At 35.4% G+C, this 16,310-nt stretch overlaps 1 protein-coding gene across 3 annotated transcripts in view; it reads left to right on the forward strand.

Moving 5' to 3' along the window:
- The window catches only part of LOC102807013 (uncharacterized), a 31,962-nt gene extending 16,199 nt beyond the window's left edge, over positions 1-15,763 (forward strand). The window contains exons 3-22 of one of the 3 annotated variants that reach the window (XM_006824900.2): positions 4,559-4,603; positions 5,617-5,649; positions 5,821-5,841; positions 6,713-6,736; positions 6,988-7,014; positions 8,086-8,118; positions 8,777-8,791; positions 8,918-8,953; positions 9,190-9,204; positions 9,357-9,392; positions 10,206-10,226; positions 10,334-10,369; positions 10,725-10,742; positions 11,072-11,101; positions 12,149-12,163; positions 12,750-12,779; positions 13,236-13,253; positions 13,429-13,461; positions 14,586-14,633; positions 15,076-15,763. In XM_006824900.2, coding sequence (XP_006824963.1) covers positions 4,559-4,603; positions 5,617-5,649; positions 5,821-5,841; positions 6,713-6,736; positions 6,988-7,014; positions 8,086-8,118; positions 8,777-8,791; positions 8,918-8,953; positions 9,190-9,204; positions 9,357-9,392; positions 10,206-10,226; positions 10,334-10,369; positions 10,725-10,742; positions 11,072-11,101; positions 12,149-12,163; positions 12,750-12,779; positions 13,236-13,253; positions 13,429-13,461; positions 14,586-14,633; positions 15,076-15,221 — 680 coding nt within the window. In that variant the 3' untranslated portion in view covers positions 15,222-15,763. Of the gene's footprint in view, positions 1-4,558; positions 4,604-5,616; positions 5,650-5,820; positions 5,842-6,712; positions 6,737-6,987; positions 7,015-8,085; positions 8,119-8,776; positions 8,792-8,917; positions 8,954-9,189; positions 9,205-9,356; positions 9,393-10,205; positions 10,227-10,333; positions 10,370-10,724; positions 10,743-11,071; positions 11,102-12,148; positions 12,164-12,749; positions 12,780-13,235; positions 13,254-13,428; positions 13,475-14,585; positions 14,634-15,075 lie in introns of all 3 variants that reach the window. The other 2 variants (XM_006824902.2, XM_078005757.2) reach the window with 2 other exon arrangements.
- Positions 15,764-16,310: the final 547 nt, after the last annotated feature.

A 16,310-nucleotide genomic window follows, 5' to 3' on the forward strand; every position in this document is an offset into this window, starting at 1 on the left:
GTCGGCTTAACAATTTCGACAAGGTACGGATTAAGTCTAATCTAAAACATGAATATACCATGGTTTCATTCTTCGGACGCGTTAAGCAATTACTGCTATCTGAATATGAGCCGTCAAATAAAGTCTTCGATACTTTGAAATCAGTGAAGCATTTAATACAAGATTTGATTGTTCTTATGAAAAATTTATTAACGTCAGCTTAGGAGCGCATTTAGATAAATCTTAGCACACATTCTGAATGCTTCATGAGTTATATGAGTTGTTTCCGTTTTCACATATATACACGATTTTAGATTCCAGGGCAATTTTGTTGTCTAATAATTCATAGTTTATTTTTTCTGAAATGTCAGCTTGAGATGTACGTAAGTACGTTAGCAACTAGTCAACGAGCGCACACTGCACAATAAAAAAATCCCATTGTTTGTTTCACCTAGTATGATAAATAGATATTTTGTGTAATATTAATGATTATTACAGAACTAGCTGCGAACGAGACTGCAAACATTTCATGTGATACTAAAACCCACTAATTATTGGTTACGACGGCTAACACGAGAGAAATGTGACATGAAACGCAACCGTGAATGTCAAAGTATCGAGTAATCAGCCTTAATATCGTCAATTGGGTAGGCATTACGATAGTCTCCAAGGAAACCATTGTGTTGTATGCTATCTGGCGTATCTTGTATGCTCACAGACTGGTGACGATCTTACTATCTGTATTAAGGGAAAGCTTTGCATTCATTCAATTAAGTCATATCAATTCCGTTTTAAATTGAATGGAAAAAATATACCCCCCCCCGTTTAGTTGTCTAATAGTTATGTTTATTCTATGACTTGCGTCAGTAAGGTAAAGAAATCGCCGTCCTACTGTTTGCAGGTTGGGTTTGCTGATCAGCTAATAGGTAACATATATTAATTGAACTTGTAGTGTATGAAAAAAAAATGAAATAGTCGCTTTACATAACAATTTACAGAGTGAATGCATCTAGAGGATTAGGGGGGGGGCTTTGGGTATGACAGAACGAGAGATTGCACGAACTTTAAATTGCGAAACATACACAGAAACGAAATTAATCATAATTAGACGCGAGAATTACCCATGGGTGGGTTGTCAATTTCCCGCCACTTGGAAGTAGTCAGTGAAATAATTAAAATCGTAATAATTGCCTTTATGACCAATCAGTTACGTTGCCGACCGATGAATCACATGGATTCTAATTATCAATTTGGAACGTTTCTTCGGGAAATGAGAATATGTGTATTTAAAATTTAGAATATAGTTGTCATTTAAACCTTGTTAATTATTCAAGCCAATTATGCAAATCAAATCACCGGATTAACACTAACCTCGCGCTTGGGTTTTTTTTACTTGCGCGACTCAATTGTGTTTGGGAAATCATCTAAAACTCCCCTTTCATTCATGTCCGAATTACATTACTTTATCGGGTAATTTAATATATTGTGTGGGAGACACCATTCACAGTATACATAGCCTTATGTTATAAGCAAGAATCAAATTTTAATTTATAACATTTGGCAGGATATTTTAAATTTTGAAAGTCATTTTCAAATTATTAGTTGTAATATTCATCGCCTCGCTATCAAATTAGTCTCTACTGTGATGGTCAACAAAACTCGCTCCTATAGCCAGATGTTCGGTAGAATTCGTGCCTATCAGGTGATGTTCCATGACCTTAAATAAAACTCGCTCTTATAGTGAGATTTTCGGTAGAATTCGTGCTTATCAGGTGACGTTCCGTGACCTTAAACAAAACTTGCGTATATCGCGCGACGTTCGACAAAATACACGCGTGACTTTATCGCATACGTCGTTACAATTGAAGGGCAGGGCAGATAACTTGTTCTTTTGAAATTGATGTTTGACATCACCCAATAGTACACGTCGCGTTTTCCAAAAGTAAAAATACAGTTTTATGTTTAATACTTCAATAAAGTTCCCAACAGGCAACAATATAAACACTTGACAAACTGGGATATTTCACACATAGTGCAAAAAAGTAAAGGTGCGCACAAATATACAACATTTTAAATCAGCTAATAAATACATCATCATGGTGTTGAAAGTCTCCAAAATGAAGGCTATTAAACTACACTTGTATTCGCACTACTGGAAAAGTTGACCAAACGAACTGATCACTCTGAACGTATCATTCCGCCATTTTAAAAAAAACAATTGGTTTTTGCTAATAGTTCCTTGCACAAAACTAAGACTTGCCTATTCTGGTATCATGTTACATTTTTTATTTTAACTATAAGTTGTTAACTACTATTCAATCCGATTGATGGAAATTGAACGTAGATGGCCGCCGAGATCTCGTTGAGAACGAGTGGTCCACGTGACTTGATCTCTCCTGTCATCCAGTCTACAGTTACATACAGTCTACATAGATTACTATTTGAAGGGCAAACACAAGTCTCGAAGCTCTCTCGTTCAGTACGAGATCTCAGCGGCTATTTGCAGTTGAGATCTATTGAGACAAGCCTGCAAAAAAGCAAAACATAATTATAATTTGAATGCTAATTTTGCGTTTTAAGTGATATCTTTCCGAACTCCCTCGGGCTTAAGTTTCTTGATAATAAAGGTTGCGTACATCGCTGTGTTGTATCTAAGTTTTAATGCGATATTTACAGTAACACGCACATGTTTTGAGACTTAATAAGCACTTACGGTTAATCCAATGAAGTTGCCTCATCCCACAGGCGAGCCACCATCCTCCGCTGTTTCATCCCATTATGCATGCAAATATGCATCTGCAAAACAAATTAGGAAAGCCTGGTATTACATTGAAATCCAATTGCGTGCTATAAATCACTGTATACTGATAGTCTAATATAGGCGCGTATGACGACACGGGTAAGTTCAGTTCTTATTAAAGCCAGCGGCAATAACTCATCTCTTGTGCTCGCGTTTTTATTTATTGCTTTCGTGCATAATCGCTTGGAAATTGCTTCCTTGTGCCGCTATGTTTGGTCTATAATTGATAGACGGATAAATCTAAATTGTGTGCTTTGGTATTAAAAACATAAATCAATTACCAAGACGGTGATAGCACACGGATAGGATTCATAATAATATTCCATTTCATTTTGTTCTCATTAAAACTGCTTTTGAATTACATTAATATAATAGCATTTACCAGCACGTGATCGCGACGTAATTAAATCGCAACTTCCCGTTTGTTTGTATTCGCCATTTCTGTTTCTGCTACACGTGTTGTGCCCAGAAGTTGGCATAGACTATAACGCAGTAGGTTTTCTGAGTTGTCTGAGTATAAATTGCAATTAATTACAAAATAATTGAGTCGCCGACTTTAATCATGGTCCGTGTTACATAATGCGAACGGCTTAAGCGCTGCGCCTAAAGCGGGAATAACGTAGACAGAAGCATTTATTTTGAGCGATATTAAAACGATAAAAAGAGAAGGCAGCGATACGTGTCTGTTACATATGCCGTATAAACGTATATGTGATAGGAAAAATACAATGGCGATACCTTACGCATTATTACCCACGCCGTGATACAAATCAAATATTACTATTATGTTTCAGTAATAAAGTAACGTCTATTGGGTATATCATTTGACAAATGAGTCTTGACTGATCATGAAAAGCTATCCTATGTTTCTGTGTATAATTACACCAGGGATATGAGTCCCTGACTTTATAGTACATTAGATCCGAAGACAAATACCGGTGGATCGGCTTTAAATCATCAAAACTCTGTAAAAAATCATTTGGGGTCATTTAAATGTCTTTTCTGTTGTCGTTTAGAGAAACACAAGACATTTTATTCTACACCCACCCTCTCGAACATATAATTGGACGCCTTTTGGTAAAATCGAAAAAGTTAAATTGGTAATCTGATAGGAATACATCATTCTTGCCGTGGATAATTGGCAACAAATTAAACCTTCTTTAACTTGAGAACTTGTTACCATTCAAATAACGACCTAAGGGGGTTTACCATACACATGCCAAACCAGTTTTAGATAAAAAGCTCACGTACATGAAAGCATATCAATGTTTGTTTTTTTAGCTGTACACGAAGATCTATTGTGTATGAAAAAGGTTAGAATGCTGGGAATAATCTAGTTACGTCATTGTCGATTACTTAGCCATCAATAGATTTTATTGAAATATTGAAATATTCACATATACCGTACATAAAATATAAAAATTTGTTTTCTGATTTGTGATTGTATCTCTTTTTCGTAAATTTCGCGTTATGCCAGAGAAGTAATCGTAGACGAATGTTTTCTACTATAGGTAACGTCTGTAGACTCAGGCGGCCTTTATGTATATAGGACAGTAATCTGCTTTGTGTAATCAGTACCTTTTGAGTTGGCTGAACGAACATGGGAGCGATGTAACCCTTAACCGAACTGAATGCTAACACGAATTATAAATGTAACTCGCTTGTGAGTTGTTTGAACATCTGTTGCATTGTATAGTTGTACAAGTACTGCTGTTAAACTCCAGGAATTCTTACCCAGGCCATTCACATATAATTTATTTTTATTTATTTTTTTCACAGTCAATGCAGCGCCAACAGTAGACAAACGAGATACATCAAAACGGGGTATGTATATCATCCGATTTATTGATTAAGTAAAGTTGTTAGCTAGTAAAATGTTTTTGTTGTGGGATTGCCTCTTACTTTTATACGGCCCAGTCCACCAAGAACATTGTCGTATTTGGACGTATTTATAAATCAAATCTAATGTATGGGGAAATATAAATAGCTGTCGCATAAATCGGTCCACCCACATGAGAACACCCTATCGTCATATGAATATCTTCTTACTACACGCAAAAGTGCGCAACACATGTTATGTGTACATTTCATTGCGATTAAATGTGTTAGGAAACCAACTAGTGAACTAATAGCGCGACATTGTTACTGTATTCGGGTAGAAACCACTAAACGTTCTGCAATTGACAAATACGATTGTCACACATGTGAACTAACACTTGATATATTGAACAATATTACAGTGATGTACAATATGGGATATGCACATGTCAAGTACACGCGCAATTACATAGGTACATTGTACCCATGTGTCTTTGACGTTTTCTCGTGGCGTACATTTTATTAAGTAATATATTAAACGCGCCACTTGAGAATTCATTGCAATCAACGGTATAATATATATAAATCAACTGAGACAGCCCGTTATCAGAGGTCAGCTCAATGAATATTGCACTCCTTGTTGTGTGTTAACCCGTGGGGGATGGGGGAAGACGACGGTTCGTTTTCCTAGCATTAGTCGCTAAACACACTTGTTATTCCACTGGATAATCGGGCTCAACTAATTGTATTTACTCAAGGAAAATCGATGTCGTTTTTCCATTTGAAAAAAAATGTAATCTTGTCACTGAAAGAATTTATTATCATTTAGTCGTAATGTCCTTTCATTTCCGAATCTACTGTGTCATTGTGCATATTTCGTTAATCCGAAAAATGACAAATAGACTTCCTTTTTGAATACTAGTTAGTGTGGATACAGAATACAAACACATAATTACCGTCTATGCGTTATCTCGATTCCGTTTCACTCATAGACTATTTTTTTTAAATTTTTTGAACAGTATTTTGGGTAGATAAGAAAAACGCAGACCTTGGTAAGTGCTTTTAGTTTATTGGTAATATCATTACGGAGCATTTCCGGGTAGTTACTGACCTTTGGAATTTGCTACGTATCTTAGAAGATCAATTATTATTTTTTTTAATAATTTAGATAGATATATGAATAAATAATATATTAACTATAAGTTATTATGTTGTTTTTTCAGAAAAAGAAGATGACAAGAGAGGTAAATTATATGTGTGTGTGACGTCATATAATTAGCATATTTTCATTAGTATATTATAATCTGGTTAGCAGCGATTTTCGTAAAAGTAGGAAATATGGAAATATTATCATTTTTTTACCTATTGTTTTCTACAATAATGTTAATTGCTAACCATAATTTCTACTGATTTTAATGTACACAATTTTATTAATTTGTTATATATCTAAACGCTCTCGTACCATCGATTAAGGCAAACATGACAGTGAATAAAACGTGCGATCAGTCCTTGTTTCTTGCTGACGTATAAGCTCGCTATCAACTGCGGGCACTAATGAGAAGAAATGGAACATCGATATGTGAAAGGTACCAGGACTTCGTACCACACATGCGCACTTACACCTACCAGCGTGTGATCGTGGTAATTAATAACACCAATATGTAACGCGACGAATGTCATAATTAATCCTAATTATTTAGTCTGTATTTATTGGGTTGAAAATGCATATTACCGAGTCATACTGTCAACTAGCCCGGGGCCAGACTTAGAAATGAGGGACAACGCAATACAACTCAAACATACACATGTTTTGAGAAAAATGCGTTACTCTTTGGGGCATGAACAACTGGATCTCGTGCGTGCACTGTGAATGCGAACAGCACTCGGGGCAGCTTTACGCTCCTCCGACAAAACTGCGACCCTAGCAAGCGGGCAGGCAGAATGTATTTGTTGTCACTGCTGAGTATGCAGCCGACGGTGCGAGTCGAACCCACCCGCAGTCTGATAAGCTGACACACTAATCATTACCCCACAAATTAGTTATTCGTTGGTTTTATTTCTCAAATTCACTCGTTAGTAAATTTTTATAACATTTATTTTCTACTTTCTCTACAGTGTTCTGGGTTGACAAGAAAGACGGTGAGTGCAACACATCGTATCCTTACAATGAATGCAAACATCATTACAGCTGTATCTCCGGTGTCCGTTCAGCCGATCGCAAATTACAGTATTTCGTTGAACGGCTCACAGTGGACTCGTTAATGAGGCATCTTAGTTAGTTAACACCGTTAATGATTCCCTGAACTGTACCTACACGTCTCGAAAAACGTCGAATTTAACAGTAATCTTGCTTTCAAATGACATTTGTATTCTCGTTTTGCCTTTGATAGCATCCCAAGATGATATAGACAAAAGAGGTACGTTTATTTTGATATGTGTGTGTATGTAAAATAATTAGACCATTAATTATATAGAAGTGTATAGTGAGAATTCGCTATAGGGTAACTAAGAGTGTGCACCACGAGTCTCTTCATCTTGTCAACGTGCATCGCCGATTTGGGAGTCCGCGTCTCCTCAGTAAAATTGCAGGTTCTTTGTAACGTGCGAGACGATAAGATTTGAACAGCTATTCGTCTCTTGTGATTAACCATTCTGAATTCTCATGACTATCCTAATTATTGTGGCAGGCCACCGTGCCCCCTAAACGAGGCATGAAATGCCAACCACCTAGCTTGCTATTCTAATGGTTATTCGAGTGTATGTCACTGTAATGTCAATACAATTGTATTATTGTATACTACTTTCTCATTTAAATTTGTAGAGGACCTTTAAATGCGGGTCAACAAATATATTCTAGGTCGTCACGTCACTTGGGTGAAGCACAATTCTCAGCTTCAGGTGACAGTATCAGCAGATTGAAACTATGATTAGGAGAAACATTGTTAGCACTTAGACCATGCACTGTTAGAATTGTTGTCAAGTACCTCGAATTGTCAAATTACGAAAAGGAATAGCATATGTCTTTCTCAGGCTAATTTCGTGGAATCGCCACCGCTCCGATCGTAAAATAAAAGTCATTTTCCGGGTCATTGTATGCTTTGCGACTAAATATGAAACTAGAACGGTTCATTGATATAAGTTTTCAAATCATAACTCCAATATAGCCGATCGCGACGGTAATACAGATCTTAAAATATTTGTTCGTATTGAGGGTAAAGTTCAAAGTAAATTAATGTACATTTCTTTTCAAACTGCATTAGTGTACAAATTGTTTTTAAACTAAATTAAGCTACAATTCGTCCCCAAACCACGTCAATGTACATTTCATTTTATATATGTTATGTAGATATATGATTTTAAAGCGTAGATTATAATACTATTATTTCTATATAACCAGTTGTATTCAACTACGCACCAATTGCAAAAATGTCAACAAAACATTTTTTTAATTTATTTATTCATTCATGGCTTGTTATTTTTATTGTCAGTGTTCTGGGTTGACAAGAAAGCAGCAGCTGCAGGTAAGATATACTACTTACATTTACATTAATGTCAATTTCTCTGTTCTGAAATAAATTACTAGATAATTTGCTGCTAATGCAAAAGCTTCCAAGGAAAAAGTCATCGAATTTTTCGATTCTAACAGGTTTCTTGAATATAGCCTAAACGACAATGTGTTTTACACGTGCACACACCCTCACTCATAAGTATAACTTGGACACAAGCTGTGAAACATGTCACGTGTCACACTAATGGATGTCGATGTATCTTCGACATCATAGCGACGACAATCAGCTTCTAAGTTTAGAACTCCGTATAATCTGTCCTAGCCCACACTGATCAAGTACTGAAACAACAAACTTTATAAACTGTGGAGTTCACACCTCTCAAGCGATAACCTTTGCTTTGAGCATTAACGCAAATATGTGAGAGGACTAAAATGCACTTCACTCATCATCCAAGAGACAGGTTGACTATATAGACACAGGGGATTACATATCAATTATACGACAGTGCTTGAAAAGCATACTGACTGTTCAATCATTAATCAAAGTACGATAACATATCATCTTAACACGTTGATCAAATAGAAGAGCGGAAAATATTGTCTATCACGTCTATCATGTAAAGACATTTAATATAATATTAAAGTTATTATTCTCTCTGTTATTTTTTCAGATAATCAGAAAAGAGGCAAGTATCGATGAGTTATTACATATTGACAAAGGTAGATGAAAAGGATCTGTGGGCATAAATCAAAGATGATAATGTAGTGTAATGTCAAATCTCCAATTTTTATTTATTTAATTTCTCCCACAGTTTTCTGGGTAGACAAGAAAAATGCTGATGCAGCAGGTGAGATGCCACCTTACCCATCCACTTGTATTATAAGTCTCTGGCCACAACTTTAAAGAACGATTTACCATTGTCATATACGATTTACTTTTGTCTGTTGTGATATCATTGAGTGTACTACATGTACTGTTGCTGCTTCAAGTGATGGGTTTTAGATTCGTCTTTCTTAAAGTAGTAACGTGAATAAATAAATTCTATGACTAATTCATATTTTTTTTCATTTTACAAATCTGTAGAACAAGACAAAAGAGGTGAGGACATCAACAATTCATCGTTTTATCGCAAATTATTTCTTCAATTGTTAGTATTTAAGTTGATAAGGTATCTTAACGCAACTCAGAATGAATATTCAATTATATGGCATTAAAGACTCTAAACAGAATACATAATCATTATATTCTAGTTTTCTGGGTGGAAAAGAAAAATGCCGACGCAGCAGGTAGGTTTCTTACTGTCTTACGCTCATAATATTACACGAGCTGTTTAGTGGTCCCATAATCATAATTATTCAAGCTGACGATATAATCGTATCGCTGTTACTCTGGAGTTATTCAATAAAATAGCTTCATTTGCATTGATGTACAGCAAAACAACTAACTATATCTAGGTTTGATCTCAAAAAACAACAACATCCACACAATAATAGTTAGCCAATTTGGATATATACGTGAATAGAATTAGAGTTAAAAAATAAAATAAAAAATATGGATATCAAGTTAAACATCATAGTCACGAAGCAATAAAGTCTCCTACTTGCATGGTACATCGTCGATGGGTGAACAGCTTCCTGTTATAAAGACTCATAATGAGGACATTGAGAGTTTCCGATAATACATATTATAGCATTACATTTTTTTTATTGTGTGAGAATGAAGTGCTTTTTCCAACCATGATGCACCGCGACTGCGCCAATGTCAACCTATATTCCTTCGGGCACTCATTATTTTCAGATCTTAAGATTTTTTTTCTTTTTTTAGCTTTTTTTTATTAATTTAATTGTCAAAAACCAATCACCTGTACATTTTTTCTTTTTTTAGCTTTTTTTTATTAATTTAATTGTCAAAAACCAATCACCTGTACATATATACGGTATAAAGTTTTCCGGCCATCAACAGAGAATGACGTACTAGAGCGATAACAAAATATGATTTTAAATTCCGGTGAAATAAAGTTAAATGAGGCGTCGCCTAGCAATACATCCAATTAATAATAACATAATGTATTTCCCTTTTTTTCTTTCTTTGTAATGAAGCCGCAGATCCAAACAAAAGAGGTGAGAATAAGTATGACTTGACGCGTTATTATTATATTATGTATATATCTGTGCAATAATACATTTTACATATATGGTATTCACATTTTTCTCCATTTAACTTGCAGTTTTCTGGGTTGAGAAGAAGGACGATGACTCCAAAGGTTAATATTTAGTTAATATCGTAACCTACCGAATAAGTTCGGTTTTACATTATGATGACGTATGCCACATGAACTGATAGGCTCCAAACTGGTTAATATTCTTTCCAAAACCACAATACACGTTCCCACTAAAATGTTGTATAACATTTCTCTAAATTTTGCGTAGATTTTTAAGAAAATAAAAACATATTATATGAGCCTTTTATATGAACTGGTAAGGCGTTACCATCGGCGTTTTGTATGACATATTCTGAGTTCATGCTCGCCAACGATAACGGAAGCACTGTTAAATCGTCCCTGATTTATTTACATATGCAAATTAACTTATCGGTATTCATTTATTCTATTTTAAAAGCTGCAGATGACAAACGAGGTAAAGTTCGAGAACGTATTAACTGCCGGTTTTATCTGAAATACATACTAATTCTCGTAATACGGAACAAATTTTATCGATACTTATCATTTATGCAAACAAGGTGCAGACTGTTTTTTACAGCGAAACGTGATTAAAACAATATCATTGACAGTACAATGTGTTATCTGGTATGCAATCGTAAGTCTGAAACACGAACATCGTTACATGTTATAAGTGTGTGTGCGTGAAGTAAAAATGCACTTTAACACCTTCGCCATGCACAATCCATCAATGCTTTCGCCTATACCCGAGACGCCTATTTGCATGTCCTATTTTTATATTTACAGTGTTCTGGGTAGAAAAGAAAGACGGCAAAGGTATGTATCAATCCCAACTATTATGCATGTATGTGTAAATATATGGTAATGTAATGTCGTACATTCGTCATGACTATTATAGTGCGATTTTTATTGTATTTGTGTCGTTGTTTCTGTGTATTATTTGTACTTGTATCCATCATTAAATCAACCGATCGCAATGTTTTGTAGCTCCTTGTTTGTAAATCCAGGTTTGTTTTCAAATTCAATTAAGATATCTATCTGTTTGATTGAATGGTATTATGGAATAGCTCACATTTAAAATAAATTCAACTTGACATACCCCCACAGTAGCGGCGGCACGGAGAGCAGATCAAGATGAAACCCTTTGTGTCAGCAAAATTTGCCCCTCAATATGCAGGAAATAGCGTTTCAGAATGTCGAGATTTCAACATTTTTAAGGAAGGGCATTCCCCGTAAGGGATGGTGAGCAGATCTTGCCACCCCACCCCCATTTAGAATTTCGTGCCGCCACCTCTGCCCAAGATTACGATTCGTCTTTAACTACAATATTTGGTCGATGCCAATCTCTTTCACTTATATGTCGTTTGATATTATATGCAAAAAATGATACCATTATTGCAAGAATTATTTTTGTTTTTCAATAAAGAAACTTGATTGAGGTGCTTGTGCTTACGTGACCAGGCAATTTGGTAACTTTTCTAAATGTAGTTTGAGAATGTTAGCATTTAATCAAACGACTATTCATACGGAACCGAAACAACGTTTATCAAGCAAAAATCCTAAAATATTTTCAAAGTTGTCTGAATTTTCTCTTTACTTTGTGCTCATGGTAGTCACATTTATTATAACAAAATTGTTATTTATGTCAACCGGTGTTTTTGTGTATGTCTGCTCTTAGGCTGGTTGTGTCTGTAAGCAGTCGCCACGCGGCGTTCACGAGGATAACGCGTGTCTTATAGCCTCGATCACATGGCGCGTGTTCAAACTTTATGACCACCAGTATGCTTACTATTCGACGCTAAAGAATACATCTTCCCCTACTTGTTTCCGCTTTATCTAATTAAATATTTTTCTTTTCAACAGACCAGGAGAAAAGAGGTGAGCGAACATTATTACATAAGTTATGCTTTAGATGATATGATAACGCCCTATTTTTCATTTCGGACATACTTAGCATTAGCATTTTTACACTATAACCACTATAATGTGTAGCACATTTAGATGTGTGCACACATTCGATAACGGGAGATTCGAAAACAATTGACGGAGTTAATAGTCACCCAATTGTCCATGTTTTGACCTTAACTGAAATTATCCCTATATTAAGCCGAAACTTTTGTAAAATTTGCTACCAATTTAAGTCAAATATGAATAGATTTGAAATGCATGGTATTGAAATTAGTGTAACTCTAGCTCTAGTAATATGAGACAGGTCAAATTTGTATACTCGAACACACTGGTGTTCTTTTCAAATCTCACTTTCGAGCGCTAATTTATGTCCCGCCCATTTCACTGCCTGTCTACTGCAATTGTTTACTTACTTAGAAAGTCGCCCTCTATAGTTATGTTTAATCAGGCAATGTACACAACAAATATTTACGATATTATTAGTGTTAAAATTAAAAAAAATGTTCGTTATATAATAACAGAAAATGTAAAATCTTTGTTTTTCTCTTGCGTTCAGTTTTCTGGGTGGAGAAGAAGGACGACCAAGGTAGGTGCACGTCAAGTACATTCAAATAGTCTAGCGCTATCATTGTAATATAACGTTCTACACTATCATTTGCTTTACTTTTTCATTATTTCTGCATGACACACAATACAAAATAAAATATTGTTATTATATAGGTTGTTTTGTGCACGATTTTTTTCAATCTAAAACCCAATAATCGAAAATTAATATTACAACTGGAATTTACTTTGCTCGTTGCCATGATATATTCATCCTCATTGGCCGTTAATATGTTTGTACATAGTAACATTCTTGTTATGAATATCTCGTCGAATCACGCGCACGTGTCGGTGGTTGTGGGTGTCGCGAACGAGCCTACACGCCGCTGGCGTAATATATACAATTTGCATATTGGCAGTATTCAACTTTCATCATATCTCTTCATTCACGTTGTGCCAACGTTTAACGTGTTTTGTGTTTCTTGAATTCAATATGCAGCCGATAAAGATAAACGAGGTAAGATAATTATTCCAGGATTCTGTCGTCTACATCGTAAAGAAATTGAAACATACATCAACATAACGCGTGTGTGATAATGAATTTGTAAAACAAAATGGCGGACTTATGTGTCACTAGTGCGGAATAATTGGTGTAAATCTTACTGTTGTATTTGTTTTCGTTTTTTTCACAGTATTCTGGGTGGACAAAAAAGAAGCAGACACGGGTATGACATCTAAGTAAGATTAGTCTCTCTCTTTTACCAATATGTTCGGTGTCCAGTGACGTCACATCCGGTATTGTGGTAGACGTGGAAGATCCGTCATAGTTTCCATAGTGACCGACAAGTTTTGTATTCCTCATTCAATCATTTCACAAGGATGTATGCGAGTATTTGTTGTTACCCTGAACTTTTCGTTTAAAACGGCGACTTTGGCTCTCACGTGTTTCAAGTGTGCTTATACGAAAGTACGAAATTCAATGCTCTCATACGTCCACCAATTAGTTGTTCAGTTCTTTTTTTTTTTCTTCTTCATTATTATTCACAAAGCACGCACGACAAATTAAGTGTTTCCTCCTTTTACTAGATATTAGAAATGTATTAACCTATTTATCATCGTGATGCAATCATCATTCTCTGCGTATTGTTGTATAATTTCATTGTTAATTGATTTAATTCACACTGGCCGCGCTACAAGTTCTGATTAAAATCTTTGAAACAAATATGAACACTGTTGTGTTTGTGTAAAAAACATAATTTGATATTGCCTTCAAAAAGCTGTCCTATCGTAGCTCGCATAAAGTGCCTACTGTTCTAATTTGTATAATTGGTATGCGGCGAGGACGCTACAATTGAAGGTTGTAGAAACATTAAAACGTCAATATTTGTTTAGAACGATGTTTGCCAACTCTTTAGTGTAAATTGATTTTACTAGATCACAGTAACTTTTTATGGCACTGTGTCACGTTTCGGATCGTAATTTTGCATTCATTCTATGGAACGTTCTTTTCGGTATTTGACACGTTGAACAAAAAATTCAGTACGCAAGAATGTGTAGTGATACACTGTACTAGTGGGAAGCGCAAAAAAAAAGATTCCATTAAAATTATAAGTGATTTTAAGTCCATACAGCAACCCTTCATGCATATTTTATATACCCAATGTCTATAGTTGTAATGTTGCACGTTTGTTAAATATTTGTTTTAAACGCACAAATACCTGTCCTGGACAAACTATAGCTGCCGTAGATGGCGCTAATCTACTTGTCGTTATTACGTATTGTAGTGTAAAACGAATAGAATTGTGGGTCGTTACTGAATTGCTCGATTTTCTTTCCTCCATCCCAACAGCTGATGCGTTATATGACATGTCGAAAACTCAAGCAGAACTAATCATAGGTAAGTGTACTGTTGTCACGTGAGAAATACATGACCGTATTATGTACTTATCCACGTGTTGGTTCAACTGTGAGGTCGTGCTAGTATGATCCTCTGCCAGAATGAACGAGCAAGTTCTTCAAATGTTCTATGTAAATTTACACCAGCTCAGTGGTCAGTGTGATGCCATGCATTTTGTGAGCAAACACGTTTAGTAAGGGTAAAGAGTTCCTTTTGCACCCTATTCCATCCCAGTGAAAAATAATTTTTCCAGTAAATGAAAAACTCTGAAATCGACCTTATCGGATACTGGGTTACAGCTGCACAATTGGCCGTAGAGGGCGTGATTTTATTAAAATGTTATTGATACTTATCTGAGAACTGTATTTTTTGTAGTAGAAACAAACTGCACACACACTATGCTCCATGTATTCACACCCCATGTTCTCTCTTGCCTTCGCAGATTGTTACACTATCAAATGCATTGAACCGTTGAAGGAGTGTTCATCATCGTGCAACGAAAAGGACGGCCACCAACAATCCTGCCTAGCCAGTTGTAAAGAGCGCCACGATAGTTGCGTTGACAATTGTGCAAAAGAAATGAACTGACACTGAGGGCGCCGTCTTAAATTCGAAGAAGAAAACTCATTATTGAATTTGATTTTCGCTTTATCGTATTTTTAAACTCCATAATCATGGCTGGCCTTTTCGTATCACTTTGTAACAAAATTATAGAATCTGTACGCATTCCCTGGTAATCGTTGGTCAGTTAAAATTTACTAACCCCAAAATATTTTCTTTATATTATATCGTTTTGATGAACAATTTTTGTTTTCTCTATACTTTTCCGCATGTATAAAAACGAGAACTTCGCGTGAATGTAAATACCAACTCGTTAATACGATTGCAGATCGAGCCTGAGATGGGGGAAGTGACGTCACATACGTCACTTCTATAATATTTCTTACTACCAACGATTTGTAAATTGATGTCAATGTTTTCCCATGTCAGGCTCTATTTGTGACAACATTATGAGATAAGATGTCACGCGGTGTCGACGGTGAAAAAAAGTAAATAGTATAATAGTTGTACACTGTTATTAAAATATGCAACGTGATTGGATGTAATAAAATAAGTGTTATCTTTTGAAATGCATCTGCCTTGTTTCTTCTTGCTAAGTGTTTCTCTGGAGACCAAACTTTAGAGTGCCCTCTGGCGTTGGCTGCCACGTATTTGTTTTTATTTTGACACTATACTGTAAAAGGATCAATTGTTCACTGGGTTTTAATTTGGCTTATTTCGCTGAATGAAAAATGCGCTAAATTAAAACCCAGTGAATATGTAAAATTTAGCATAGAATACATTATCTAAATGACAAAACCGTGAATTTAAAACCCACTGAATATACCTGAAATGGTAAATCAGCGAAATTTAAACCAAGTGAAAATTAGTCATTTTACAGTACATAATTAATAACGCCCTCTACGTTTGACAAAAATCCGGGCTTGAAGCAATTCGTCCTCATATTTCTAAAAAAAAATATAAACGTTGGTTGTCTTTTCGTTTCTTTTCAGTGAGAATTCTTCATTATAAAGGCTTCACATACTATACTCGCTTGCCGCATATCTTGTTATTATACTGCCCTCAATCGCAATAAAATCATATATATCTTCTTTTGTTTTTTAATTACAGCAAATA

This window comes from Saccoglossus kowalevskii, chromosome 9, assembly GCF_978046115.1.
Source record: "Saccoglossus kowalevskii chromosome 9, keSacKowa6.1, whole genome shotgun sequence".
Lineage (NCBI taxonomy): Eukaryota > Metazoa > Hemichordata > Enteropneusta > Harrimaniidae > Saccoglossus > Saccoglossus kowalevskii.